This window comes from Elephas maximus, chromosome 3, assembly GCF_024166365.1.
Source record: "Elephas maximus indicus isolate mEleMax1 chromosome 3, mEleMax1 primary haplotype, whole genome shotgun sequence".
NCBI classification, from domain to species: Eukaryota; Metazoa; Chordata; class Mammalia; order Proboscidea; family Elephantidae; genus Elephas; species Elephas maximus.
This window is the reverse complement of record NC_064821.1, coordinates 166,831,544-166,844,320: the sequence shown is the minus strand read 5'-3', so window position 1 is coordinate 166,844,320 and position 12,777 is coordinate 166,831,544. Positions and strand designations below refer to the sequence as shown.

Sequence of the window (12,777 nt, the reverse complement as noted above, 5' to 3'; positions counted from 1 at the left end):
GTTCTACATTCTACTTTGGTGAGTAGTGTCTGGGGTCTTAAAAGCCTGTGAGCAGCCATCTAGTCACTCCACTAGTCTCACCCCTTTGGGAGCAAGGAAGAATGAAGAAAACTAAAGACACAAGGGAAAGATTAGTACGAAGGACTAATTGACCACATCTACCACGGCCTCCACTAGACTGAGTCCAGTACAACTAGATGGTACCCGGCTATCACCACTGACTGCTCTGACGGGGATCACAATAGAGGGTCCCGGACAGAGCTGGAGAAAAATGTAGAACAAAATTCTAACTCAAAAATAAAGACCAGACTTGCTGACCTGACAGAGACTGGAGAAACCCTGAGAGTATGGCCCCTGGACACCCTTTCAGCTCAGTAATGAGGTCACCCCTGAGGTTCACCCTTCAGGCAAAGATTGAACAGGCCCATGGAATAAAACAAGACTAAAAAGTGCACCAGCCCTGGGGCAGGGGCTAGAAAGTAGGAGGGAACAGGAAAGCTGGTAATAGGGAACCCAGGGTTTAGAAGGGAGAGTGTTGACATGTCATGGGGTTGTTAACCAATGTCATACAACAACATGTGTACTGTTTGATGAGAAACTGGTTTGTTCTGTAAACCTTCATCTAAAGTTCAATTAAAAAAATATGGTAATAAAATTACGTCACTGTGGGTATGAGAGTTTATTTCTGGACCCTCAGTTGTATTCTATTGGTCTGTGTCTATTCTTATACCAGTACTAGACTGTTGTCCCCCCCCACCCCCCAGTGCCTTCAAGTCGAGACTGTTGTTTACTATTGCTTTATAGTATGTCTTGAAATCAGGAAGTATAAGTCCTCTTGTTTTCTTCTTCTTTTTCAAGATTGCTTTGGCTATTTGGGACCCCTTGCAGTTCCATATAAATTTGAGGACTGGTTTCTCCATTTCTGCAAAGAAGGCTATTAGAATTTTGCTCAGGATTTCACTGAATCTATAGATCACATTGAAGTAGTACTGATATCTTAACAATGTCAAGTCTTCCAATTCATAAACATGGAGTGGCTTTCCATTTCTTTAGATCTTCTTTAATCTCTTTCAACAATATTATATAATTCTCATTGCATAAATCTTTCACATCCCTGGTTAAATTTACTCCTAGGTAGTTTATTCTTTCAGATGCTACTGTAAATGGAACTGTTTTCCTAATTTCTTTTTCAGATTGCTGGTGTATAGAACTCAGCTGTTTTTTGTGTAAAACGACTGAGCCTTTGAGCTAGTTGGACAGCAATCTGGGAGGGTATGGGGTTAAAACAGGCACACAAACATAAGAAACTGAAGTTTGGGGATATGGATTTGGGAAGGAGGGAAATAAATCATACTTAGGAATCACCCACATGGAGGTGTAAAGTAAAGCTCTAAGAGTGGCTTGTGTCTGTGAAAGACAGAGTAAGCGGAGAGAAAGAAGTCAAATCCAAATCACAGGGTCTCTAAACTGCTTATGGCACAGAGCCTAAAATGTGCCAGCCCTGTACAAAATGCATTATTTGGTTTATCCCTCACAATAACTCTATGAAGTAGTTACCAAATCATCTCTGTTTTACAGATGAGACTGAGGCACAAAGAAATTATGTCCTTTGCCCAATGTCACATGACTTGTCTATGGTAGAACTGAGTTATAAAATCAGGCAATCTGAATACATTCTTAATCTCTGGGCTACACTGTCTTCTTCCTGCTGCCTTCACTTCAATTCTTCTCAAATAGGGTCGTCTAGCAGCAAAACACCCAGGTCAGAGCTGCTTTACCCATAAGCCTCATATCCTCAATCTCAAAAGATACTGCAGTGCACATGGAGCTAGATTCACTGTCTGATGTTTTATGGGCAACACAGGATAAAACAGGGAGCTGGTATAGGTAGGAGAGGAAAGAAAAAAGAAAAAGTGTTGGCTTCTAACATATATCATTTGATTTAGATTGCACTTGCTGAGACTTGGTTCAAATGGGTAGGCAGAAGAATTTTATTTCATAAACAGAACCAAAAAACCCCAAAACCAAACCTGTTGCCATCAAGTCGATTATGACTCATAGTGACCCTATAGGACAGTGTAGAACTGACCCATAGGGTTTCCAAGGAGCGGCTGGTGGATTCGAACTGCTGACCTTTTGGTTAGCAGCTGTAGCTCTTAACCAGTACGCCACCAGGGTTCCCATAAACAGAACAACATTAGTCAAATTGAAAATAGTGATTTCACCTAAGGTCAAATACTATAAAACTCACCAGCTTGAGTTTATAGTACCGTAAAAGACAAAGGGGGTGCATCAAGGATCTTACGGGTAGCGAAAAAGCTAATCTCTACTAAAGTGAATTCTGAAATCTCATTTCTGGTTTACAAACCTATTTATCCAGAACTAGAGGAAATAAACGTAACTTGAAAAAGTAAAAACATACACAGTCTTGTTGCTTTTCTGCATTTAGGGGGGCCAGATAGATGGCTAGCTGAAGGGAGGGGAAGTGGTTAGTTTTGTTAAACTTCAGCCAAAGTTGTTAATACCGCTTCTCAAAAATAGATATAGCAATGCTTTTCTTCTTGATATTGAGGTAAATAGTCTGGTTTTTGGACTTACGGATGTAGGAGTTTTTACGTGATGATTCTCTACTAATCTTAGATTATTAAGAACTATTTTGAGATATACAGATTATAGAAACCATATGCTTTGCTACTAATCACTCAGTTATAGTGAGGGCAGGGAAATATACACTCTCTATCAACGACCCAGGAGCCACAGAGCTCTCTGACTTGCCGAAGACCCTGGAGGAAGTGTAGACTATGCAAGATGTAATAAACACTCTCAGACTAAGTATCTATGAATTTAAACTTTATAACTGGCAGAAATTATCAAGGCTGCAAGAAAGTTTAAATTACTCAAGGAGAAATACTAATTTTTTTAGAGCAGAGGTCAACAGACTTTTTCTGTAAAGGGCCAGACAGTAGATGTTTTAGGCTTTATGGGTTATATGGTGTCTGCCGTAACTGCTCAACTCTGCCCTTGTAGTGTGAAAGCAGCCATAGACAACATATAAATGAGTGAGTGTGGCTGTATTCCAACTTTACTTATAAAAAACATGCAGCAGGTGCAATCTGGCCTATGGACCATAGTCTACCAAACCCTGCTCTAGAGTGATGACTCTCAAACTCTAACATGCATCAGAATCATCTGGTGAGCTAGTAAAAAAGCAGGCCCATTTTACTGGACCTATTGAGACTGGAGGACTTTCCAAGACTATTGCCCCGAGTTACTCTTCAAACTTTGAATTGAAACTATCCCCTGAAAGTCACCTTTAAACTAAGTAAAAGTTTAGCTCAAAAAGTAAAGATGGTTACTCTTGAGTACTGCATTCTTAAAAAAAATTATATAAGACCAAATGGACAACAGCTATTTTAAAGCATAGACCAGAAGGTTGGAGGACAGGGAGTTTGAGTCAGTTGGAGTGCAAAAACTAGAATAGAAATAAGGAGAATGTGGACACAATGTGAACAATGTAACCAATGTCACTGATCATTATGCCTAGAAACTGTTGAACGGGGCAGGTTTTGCTGTATATATTTTCACCAAAAATAAAATAAAACATTAAAAAAACAAAACAAAACAGGTAGGCCCATTTGCCTAGTATAATCACCCACCCCTACAGAGTCAGAACCTGTAGGACTGGGGCCTAAAAATCACTAATTTAATAAGGTCCACAAGTGGTCTATGAACCAAAGGGAAAAACGCCGTGGTATGCAACTAGATTCATCTAAATTCAGGTGGCCCTACTGTCCTAGATGTGGGCTGGCATTTCCTGCATCCTGTGGCAGCAACTGTTCTTTCTGGCCTTTCTAGTAGAAGGACATAGAAACAAAGTGCTATTTTTGCCTTCCAGTCTCTGAAATGCATGAAATAATTCTGCTCCAGTGAAATTCTAGATATGAATTTGAAAGAAAGTCCTCAACTTAAAATAGTAAGATTTTTCACACCAGAAATCCTTTAGATCGAAAAATTAGTAGAAGGACTGAGCTAAATCTGAAGGAATAGTTTCCTGTGTTCCTCTTTTTCCCCCGAATGTCTCCAGCAAAGGCCTGCCCTGTTGCCTGGAATTCTACTGCTAACAAGTCGTTATTTTGTAACATGAGGCCTTTACTTCAACAGGACCTATTAAAACTCTTATAAAAACAGAAAGTGTAAACACTTCATGGGATGAAGTTTCCAGGCTTGAAGGCAAAAAACTATAGACTTGGCGGACATCTACATCAATTGGCACAACATAGCTCTTAAAGACAATGTTCTGCATCCTACTTTAGTCAGAAGTGTTGGGGTCTTAAAAGCGTACACGTGGGCACCTAAGATACAACTATTGGTCGCTTCTATTCTGGAACAAAGGAGAGTGAAAAAAAACAGACTCAAGAGAGCAATTAATCCAAAGGACTAAGGGACCATATGAACCACAGCCTACATGACCCTGAGACCAGAACTAGATGGGTACCCGGCTACCACTACCGACTTCTGTGACTAGAATTATAACAGAGGGTCCCGGACAGAACGGGAGAAAAATGTAGAACAAAGATCAAATTCACAAAAAAGACCAGAGTTACTGGTCTGACAGAGACTGGAGGAACCCCTGAGACTACGGCCCTAAGACACCCTTCTGACCTGGAACTGAAGCCCCATTCCAGGGGACTACCTTCCAGCCAAACAATGGACAAGCCCATAAAATAAACAGTTAACACCCAAGAAAAACATGCTCCTTAGAACAATCAATTATAAGAGGGCAATATTTGCCCAAAAGCAAAGATGAGACGGCAGGAAGGGGTAGAAAATCAAGATGAAAGGAAATGGGGAACCCAGGACAAAAATGGGGAGAGTGCTGATGCATTGAGGGAATGATGCCAAGGCCACGAAAAACTTTATGTACAAACTATCAGATGGGAATCTAATTTGCTCTGTAAACTTTCACCTAATGCACAATTAAAAAAACCAGAAAGTGTAAACTTCCTGTAGGCATCTGAGAACTGCTCCCAACTTTAACAGTTGGTAGAAAATAAATTCTACACAAATGAAGAAAGTGATTTTTTGTTTGTTTTAATTGCCAAAAATCAATCATGAGATCAGTCAAAGAAGAAGTGATGTTCAGGCTGGGGAACGGCTCCATCTCTTCAGCTCTCCAGGTTTTCCTAGGAAGAACAGTGAAAATCCAGCAGTCAAAGTGATGGTCTTCAGGAACTTCATAAAGAAACCAGGGAGTGATCTGTGGATACCTCCAAGGAAATGCTGCTCTTATTACAGCATCTGTTGATACGAGCAGTGGAGGGGAATGTTCCTGCCCAGAGTCTATGACAACTAATGTTTTAATGATTACCAAGACATGGGCTTAGAATACCTTCTGTAGCTATAACTACAGCTGACAAGACCAGTTGTTTTTTGTTAGATAATATTAAGATGATTCTGAACTTTCTCAATGCATATCCAAAGGTATTAGGGAAAGAAGATCCAGAAATTTACCAAGAAGCAAGTGAAGCCAGGCTGAGATCAGAGCTCCATCACCAAAATACTTTATAAATGATTATGTATGAAAAATGGAGATTAGCTTTACAATGTCAGCAGTAAATGTCTTAGGCAGCATGACTCCAAAGTCCAACCCCCACAGGCTGAGCTTCTATTTCTCCTTTAACATGGAAAAAAAAAAAAAAATCCTGGCATTTTCAGCAAAGTAGGGAATCCTGTTGTCCTGCTTGGCTCCCAACTTACAAAAAGGGTCATGAGTTGGAGCTCCAGTTATTACTATAAAAATAATTCAAATGACTAGGAAAGCCAGGGGCTCCAACATACTTACCCAACCTCCTTGGCCCTGGATGAACTCCCGGACAGCACTGTTCCCACTGATCATATTTGTCACAGGGATGACCACCCGTCTTGCCATTTCTGGGGCCATGCGGACCACACACTCAAGAAGTTTCACTGACACTGCCAAAAAGGCTCTCCCATAAACTAAGCTGGGATCCTGAGCACACCAGGTTGTACTGAGAAATTTCACTGTGTCCTTGAGTATAGCTTCTGCCTGGGGAGAGACACAGGAAATGTCAGTGGAGTATCACTCATGAAATGCAGGATGCTACAGGTGCAGGAATCCAGTAAAGCAAGTGTATCCCAAAGAGTGGCAAATGTACCACTGGTGGTATATGAGTTAATCTTAGTAGGCAGATGGAGAAACTTCTCATTTTCATACTGTGTTTTAACTTATTATTTTACTTACAACTTTTTGTATTTACTTATATTTTATATTACAAAATATTTTAATGGCTACTAGGAAAATATGTAGTCCATCAAACCCATGATATCAGATATCATTTCTTAAAATGCATTGCCGTCGAGCTGATTTTGACTTGTTGCAACCCTACATGACAGAGTAGAGCTGCCCCATAGGGTTTCCAAGGAGCGGCTGGTAGATTTGAACTGCCAACCTTTTGGTTAACGGCTGAGGTATTTAAACCACTGTGTCACCAGGGCTCCTATCATTGCTTAGGATGAAAAAAATGATTGAAAGAAAACTTGAAAGAAAGATACTAAATAAATACTGGTGATGGTTACACGCCATCATGATTCATTATGATGAATGTGTTCATTATGATGAACATAATTAATGTCACTGAATTATATACGTTAAAAAATGTTAAAATAGAATATGCTTTGTTACGTATATTTTTACCACAATAAAAAATATTAACTACATGATAATATAGCTGGTCAAATTGTGAAGGTATTGCTTGAGTGACTCAAATCTGGGAAACTCTAAAGTAAAAAACCAATTAGTTTTCCCTCTTACTCTTCCCTTTACAAGTAACTCAGTCCAAAATCCATTAGGTGGGGCTGAGCAAGGTCTACTGGAGTGCAAAGAGGGGCCTACATTGGTCAGAGTAGGGTGCTGAAGCCCAGGCAAGCTAAGAAGGATATCCACATGGAAGGACACCTACACCTTGGTTTCTAAAAAACCAGTCTCCATTAAAAGAAACCAAGGACTCCCGGAGAAATGACTGATTTCAGGGCTGGGGTATGGAAAGTACAAGATCCTGTGTCAGAAAGTAAGGAAGTACCCAAAGAATAACAGGGACAAGTCGAAAATACAGAGTCCAATTAAAGGGACTCCCACCGGTCAAATCTGGAGCAATTTGAGCATCTGAATAATGATATTAACAGATTATAACCCATTGAATAAGGTATGAATTCAAAAGCCTAAACCAATAAAAAGAAAAAAAATTTTTTTTTTTTTATATAAAGAGTAAAATAAATGAATTGAAATTCTGATGAGCTATTTACATAGTTTCAAAGAACCTCTCCATAAAACACATTAATTACAAAGGAAAAAGGGTAATTTTATAGTGGAGAAGCCTGGCAGACACCATCATAAGTGATCAAAGTTAACACCAGTAATGGGACAAACTGAAATTTTTTGCCACTTGATAGGATGCAATGAGCAGAACACAGAAATATTTCTGGGATACTCCTACCAAAGGTACATACCTTGGCTCTATCCATAAGGAAACATCAAACAAACCCCAGGTTAAGGGGCACTCTACAAAATAACTAGTCCATAATTCTCAAGTGTCAAGACTGTGAAAATCAAGGCAATACTGAGGAAACATTTCACAATGAAAGAGACCAAAGTCTCTTTAGTCTAGGCAACTAAAATGCAGTGTTTGATTTTGGCCTGGACCTTTTTGCTATAAATGTTATTATTGGCACAACTGGCAAAACTTGCATAGGATCTGAGAATTAGAGGATAATAATGTATCAGTGCTATTTTCCTGGTTTTGACGGTTACCTTGTGGTTATATAAGAGATTGTCCTTGTTTGAAGGAAATAGACGTTAAAGTATAGAGGATGATGAAACGTCATGTCAGCTATTTACTCTCAAATGATTCAGGAGAAAAAATTCTTTGTACTATACTTGCAGCTTTTCTAAGTTTGAGATTGTTTCATCACTTTTTAAAACGAGGTGGAAAAAGTATATTCGGTCATCAGCTAACCTAGGACAGTCCCAAGACAAGAAATTGGGAGTAATAGGTCTCTATCTGTCTGAATTTGGAGTAGGCATACACTCAAGCTGTATTCAGTAGGAGAAATAGAGTGTAATAGTTAAGAGTGTGGTTCTAGAATCAGTCTAGGTTCAAATCTTAGCTTTAACATTTGCTAAGTGGTCTATTTACTTGTTTTCCTATGCCTCAGTTTCCTTAGGAGCCCTGATGGTGCAGCGGCTAAGCACTTGGCTGTGAACTGAAAGGTCAGTGGTTGGAACCCACCAGATGCTTCATGGGAGAAAGATTTGTCAGTCCGCTTGCATAAAGATTACAGCCTTGGAAACCCTATGGAGCAGTTCTATTCTGTCCTATAGGGTAGCTATGAGTCAGAATCAACTCAACAACAGGTTTTTCAGTTTCCTTACCTACTTAAATGGATATTAAGCCAGGAAACACTTATTCAGGGCCTATTGTGTACCAAAAATCAACTTGACAGCACCTAACAACAATTGTGTGCCAGGCACTGTTCTTGGTTGTGTGAATACAGTAGCCAACAAAGCAGATTAGATAGTCGCTCTCATGGTGTTAGATGCAGATGGAGACGGACTGCTCTAGAGATAACAATTTCTACAAAACCTCATAGAGCGGTATAAAGAATAAATGAGATAATAAATGTAAAACATATAAAATAGTACCTGGCACGTGGCAAATGATGAATTAATATTAGCTATTCTCTTAGTTACCTAGTGCTGCTGTAACAGAAATATCACAAGTTACGGCTTTAAGAAACAGAAATGTGTTCTCTCACAGTTTAGGAGGCTAAGAGTCTGAATTCAGGGTGCCAGCTCCAGGGGAAGGATTCCTCTCTCTCTCAGCTCCAGAGAAGTTCCTTGTCATAATTTTTTCTTGGGTCTAGGAGTTTCTCAGTGCAGGGACCCCACGTCCAAAGGATGACCTCTTCTCCTGGCTTTTTTTTCTTGGTGGTAGGAGGTCCCTCTTCTCTCTGCTCAATTCTCTCTTTTATATCTCAAAAGAGATTGACTCAAGATACAACCTAATCCTGCAGTTTGAGTCCTGCCTCATTAACATAACTGCCTCTAATCCTGTCTCATTAACATCATAGAGATTAGGATTTACAACACACAGGATAATTACATCAGATCACAAAATGGTGAACAACCACACAATACTGGGAACGATAGCATAGCCAAGTTGGGGCACACAATTCAGTCTATACAGCTATCATTATTGGCATTAGTCAGCAACATCTCATAGTACAGCATCTTAGGATCTTTATCTCCAGTACAGAGTTCAAATGCTCTTGCCACTAATCAGCATTGTTACAGATTGAATCATGTCCCCCAAAAATATGCATTGTAAATTTTAACCTCTATGCCTGTGGTTACAATCCCATTTGGGAATGGGTTGTCTTTGTTATGTTAATGAGGCAGGATAGGTGTTTCTTGAGTCAGTCTCTTTTGAGATATAAAGAGATTAAAGGAGCGAGGGGAGAGACAAATGGGGTAAGATAGATGTCAAGACACATGGAGATCTCCAAGGAACCAGGAAGCAGAAGCTGAAGAGACAAGGACCTTTCTCCAGAGCTGACAGACAGAAAGCCTTCCCCTAGAGCCAGTGCTCTGAATTCAGACTTCTAGCCTTTTAAACTGTGAGAAGATAAATTTGTTTGTTAAAGCCATCCACTTGTGGTATTTGTTACAGCAGTACTGGATAACTAAGACAAACATTCTCATCAAAAGCCATAGAAGGCTTGCTGTTGTTGTGTGTTGTCGTCAGTGCATTCCGACTCACAGCAACCCTAAAGGACAGAGCAGAAATGCCCCATAGGGTTTCCTAGGCTATAATCTTTATGTGAGCAGATTACCACATCTTTTCTCCTGTGGAGTGGCTGGTGGGTTTGAATCGCTGAACTTTCGGTTAGCAGCCAAGCACTTAACCATTGCACAGGTCTTTTTAGATAAGGCTTAGTGAGCTGCTATAAGGGTTTACCCTTCATTGCATTAGACTCATCAATTGCCTCTTCTTCTTATATATAATTTCACTGTTTTACTGGCAGACCCTGGGGGCAAAAAGATGTTTACCCTCAACAAACTGGGCTCCTGTGCAGAATAAGTACTAAAACATGCACAGAAGATATTTTGCCAAAGAATAAAGTGCTATAGATAATGTTCTATGCCACAAAGCACAGAGCTGATGAAAACCAAGTGGAGACAACCTGAAGGTGGATCGGCCTATGTTATGAGCTTTTCATCTCAATCTCACTTCAGTCTCATAGAACTGGCAGTTGGTGAATTCTAGCTGTATCTGCTTAGATGAATACAAGCCCCAATCTTTCACAAAACATTTCTAGTCATAGTAGTATAGAAGTAGTAAGAACAGGGAGTCTGAAACATAAAAGAGCAGCAAAGAGTAAAAAGAAGCAGGAACTTGACCTTTCCCTGCATGGTTTCTGCGATGATGCTTTTGGCATAAGCCTCCATTTCTTCATTGACCTGGTCACCCAACATCCGAAGGCGACCAACAACGATGGCCACGTCAAAAGAGCAAGGCTCTCCTAGGACAGAGGGAACACAATAACACCTGTCACAATCTTTGAAACAATGGCTAGTACCAGGAATCTGGGCATGGGGGAATGTTCTCTAAACTTTTAAACAATTTTGTCTTTGTTCTCTCCCAAGAACAACTTCAATGTTCTGTGGATACCAATGGTCAGAAAATCTTCCTCTGCTGCTAATCTCTCCCCTTTTCATGAAGACTTCAGGTGTTGCTGAAAGGTCAGACTTTGCCTTTTGAAACTTAAGAGGAAATAAAGAAAGCAAACTCAGATTCACTTGCTAACCTTCAACCACCACCTCAGGCCAGGAACCTTACCTGAATCTGGTTCATCCGTATGAGGTAGGTTCCGGCTAGAAACCTGCAACGTTGTGTCCAAGAAGTCTGAAAGCAGAGCGTCCACAATGCATTCCGTTTGCTTCTCAAAAGTGTGAAAGGAGTTCATTTCAGATGTTTGCTGCTGAGTTTTGCTTTTCCTCAAAACAGGTTGTATTAAGCTCAGCGGAAAGTCAGAAACACTGGTAAACCAGCAGAAGTGTTTATCTAATGTAAAGTTTCCTAATGGGACACGTAGTCCTGGAGCCTTTCCCACCACCTTCCTTCAAAAATATCTGCTCAGAAAGGTGAGACTTCTTGGAGAGCTCACCCACACACAGAACTACAAGCTTTTTGAAGACACTTTTATTTCCTTACCTAAAAGCCACACCTTAGCCAGTAATACACAGATTAATGAATAACTTTTTTATACTTAGGTAGCTGACAGAGAATTGAGGAAAAGCCTCTTGGGTAATTTCATTAAGAAATACTTCCTGTTACATTCTGTATATGATGTAATCTAACAGAAGGATTTGAAGTTAGATTAGCATTCAAATCCTAGTTTGGTATTTATTTCCCATGATCATATATCGACTATTTCCTGAGCACCTATGTGTGTTGCACTCCAGTAGGCGCTACAGATAGCACAGAAACATAACACAGCCAGTTCTTGTCCTTGTAGACCGTACATTTTAGCAGGAATGACATTAAATAACTCATCAAGTAATTTCTTGTGCTATTAAAATAGAGTGCTATGAAAATGTTAATAGGGAAAAAAACCTCCAGGGCTGGGAAGGTGTCCTTGAAATAACGTCTGAGATGAGCTCTTAAGGTTAAGTAGGGATTCACTAGGCAAAGAGGAGAAATGAGACTGTTCTAGATGGAGAGAATAGCATGTGTAAGGGCTGGGAAGGTGGCAAAGAATTTGGGCATTTGAGGAATTGCAAATAGGGATAGGAGCACTGGTGGTGCAGTGGTTAAGAGCTATGGCTTCTAACCAAAGGGTCAGCAGTTTGAATCTACCAGACACTCCTTGGAAACCCTATGGGGCAGTTCTACTCTGTCCTCTAGGGTTGTTATAAGTCAGAATCCACTCAACAGGAATGAGTTAAATGGCGATAATGCAAAGTATTTCACAGGGGAATTACGAGGATTAAATAAGAATATTGTGTGGAATGACCTAGCAGTGTCAAGATTCCTGAGTGTTAACATTCAGGAAATTTAACCAGCTCCCTTTTAGCCCAAGGCCAAAGGACCAGGATGTAAGGGATCTGAGATACACTCTTAACAAAAGGATTTTCCTAGCAGGATTAGGCTCCTTAGAAATCAGCCTATCATTGTTTTAGATGTCAGGGTTGGACAGTTACCTACAGTGGCTGCCTCCTTGATGTAGCAGAACCTGTTTCCAAGGTATTCTGACCTGATTACATTTTTCATGAGAAATTCAAGTATGAACAGTAAAACAGTTGTTCAGAATGGAATTAATATCTTACTAAATAATCACAGCAAAATCTGTTTTCTTTTCCATTCTAAAAAACAAATTATATTAAGTTGCTTTGGGGCTAGGAACAGGAATTACCCAAATGGCCATTTTCATTTGTCATTATCTAGCATTCATTCTCTGTAGAGACAAATGGGCTGAAAATCCAGTTACTACTTAGTAGGCTTCAGACTTCTATTGTCAGAAGGGCCTTTAGAAATAATTTTAGGCCAACCTCCTTTCACACTAGAGCTAGCCATTGACAATTTAAGGATTCCATCTGCAGAAGCAGCAGAAAGCAGCTTCCTCTGCCACCCACCACCCCCGCAACCCCCCGCCTGCATGACCCTTACACTAAAACTGGACTGAAAGAAAGTGCCCTGG

The 12,777-nt window shown here is 40.1% G+C and overlaps 1 protein-coding gene across 1 annotated transcript; it reads right to left on the bottom strand.

The window, feature by feature from the left end:
- Positions 1-5,075: 5,075 nt before the first annotated feature.
- On the bottom strand, positions 5,076-12,673 carry BCL2L15 (BCL2 like 15). The gene is made up of 4 exons (XM_049880030.1): positions 10,917-12,673; positions 10,478-10,599; positions 5,843-6,067; positions 5,076-5,183 (listed from the first exon to the last, which is right to left on the bottom strand). The coding sequence occupies exons 1-4, from the start codon at positions 11,041-11,043 to the stop codon at positions 5,166-5,168; spliced, it is 492 nt and encodes a 163-aa protein (XP_049735987.1). The 5' UTR covers positions 11,044-12,673; the 3' UTR covers positions 5,076-5,165.
- Between the last annotated feature and the right edge of the window lie 104 nt (positions 12,674-12,777).

Bases quoted from the DNA above. Each gene is read 5' to 3' on its own strand.
- BCL2L15 (XM_049880030.1), bottom strand. From the start codon at position 11,043: ATGAACTCCTTTCACACTTTTGAGAAGCAAACGGAATGCATTGTGGAC. The intron at 10,600-10,916 runs GTAAGGTTCCTG...CCTCTGTCCTAG, and splicing joins TACGGATGAACCAGATTCAG to GAGAGCCTTGCTCTTTTGAC. The intron at 6,068-10,477 runs GTCAAGTTCCTG...GTCTCTCCCCAG, and splicing joins CAGAAACCATGCAGGGAAAG to GCAGAAGCTATACTCAAGGA.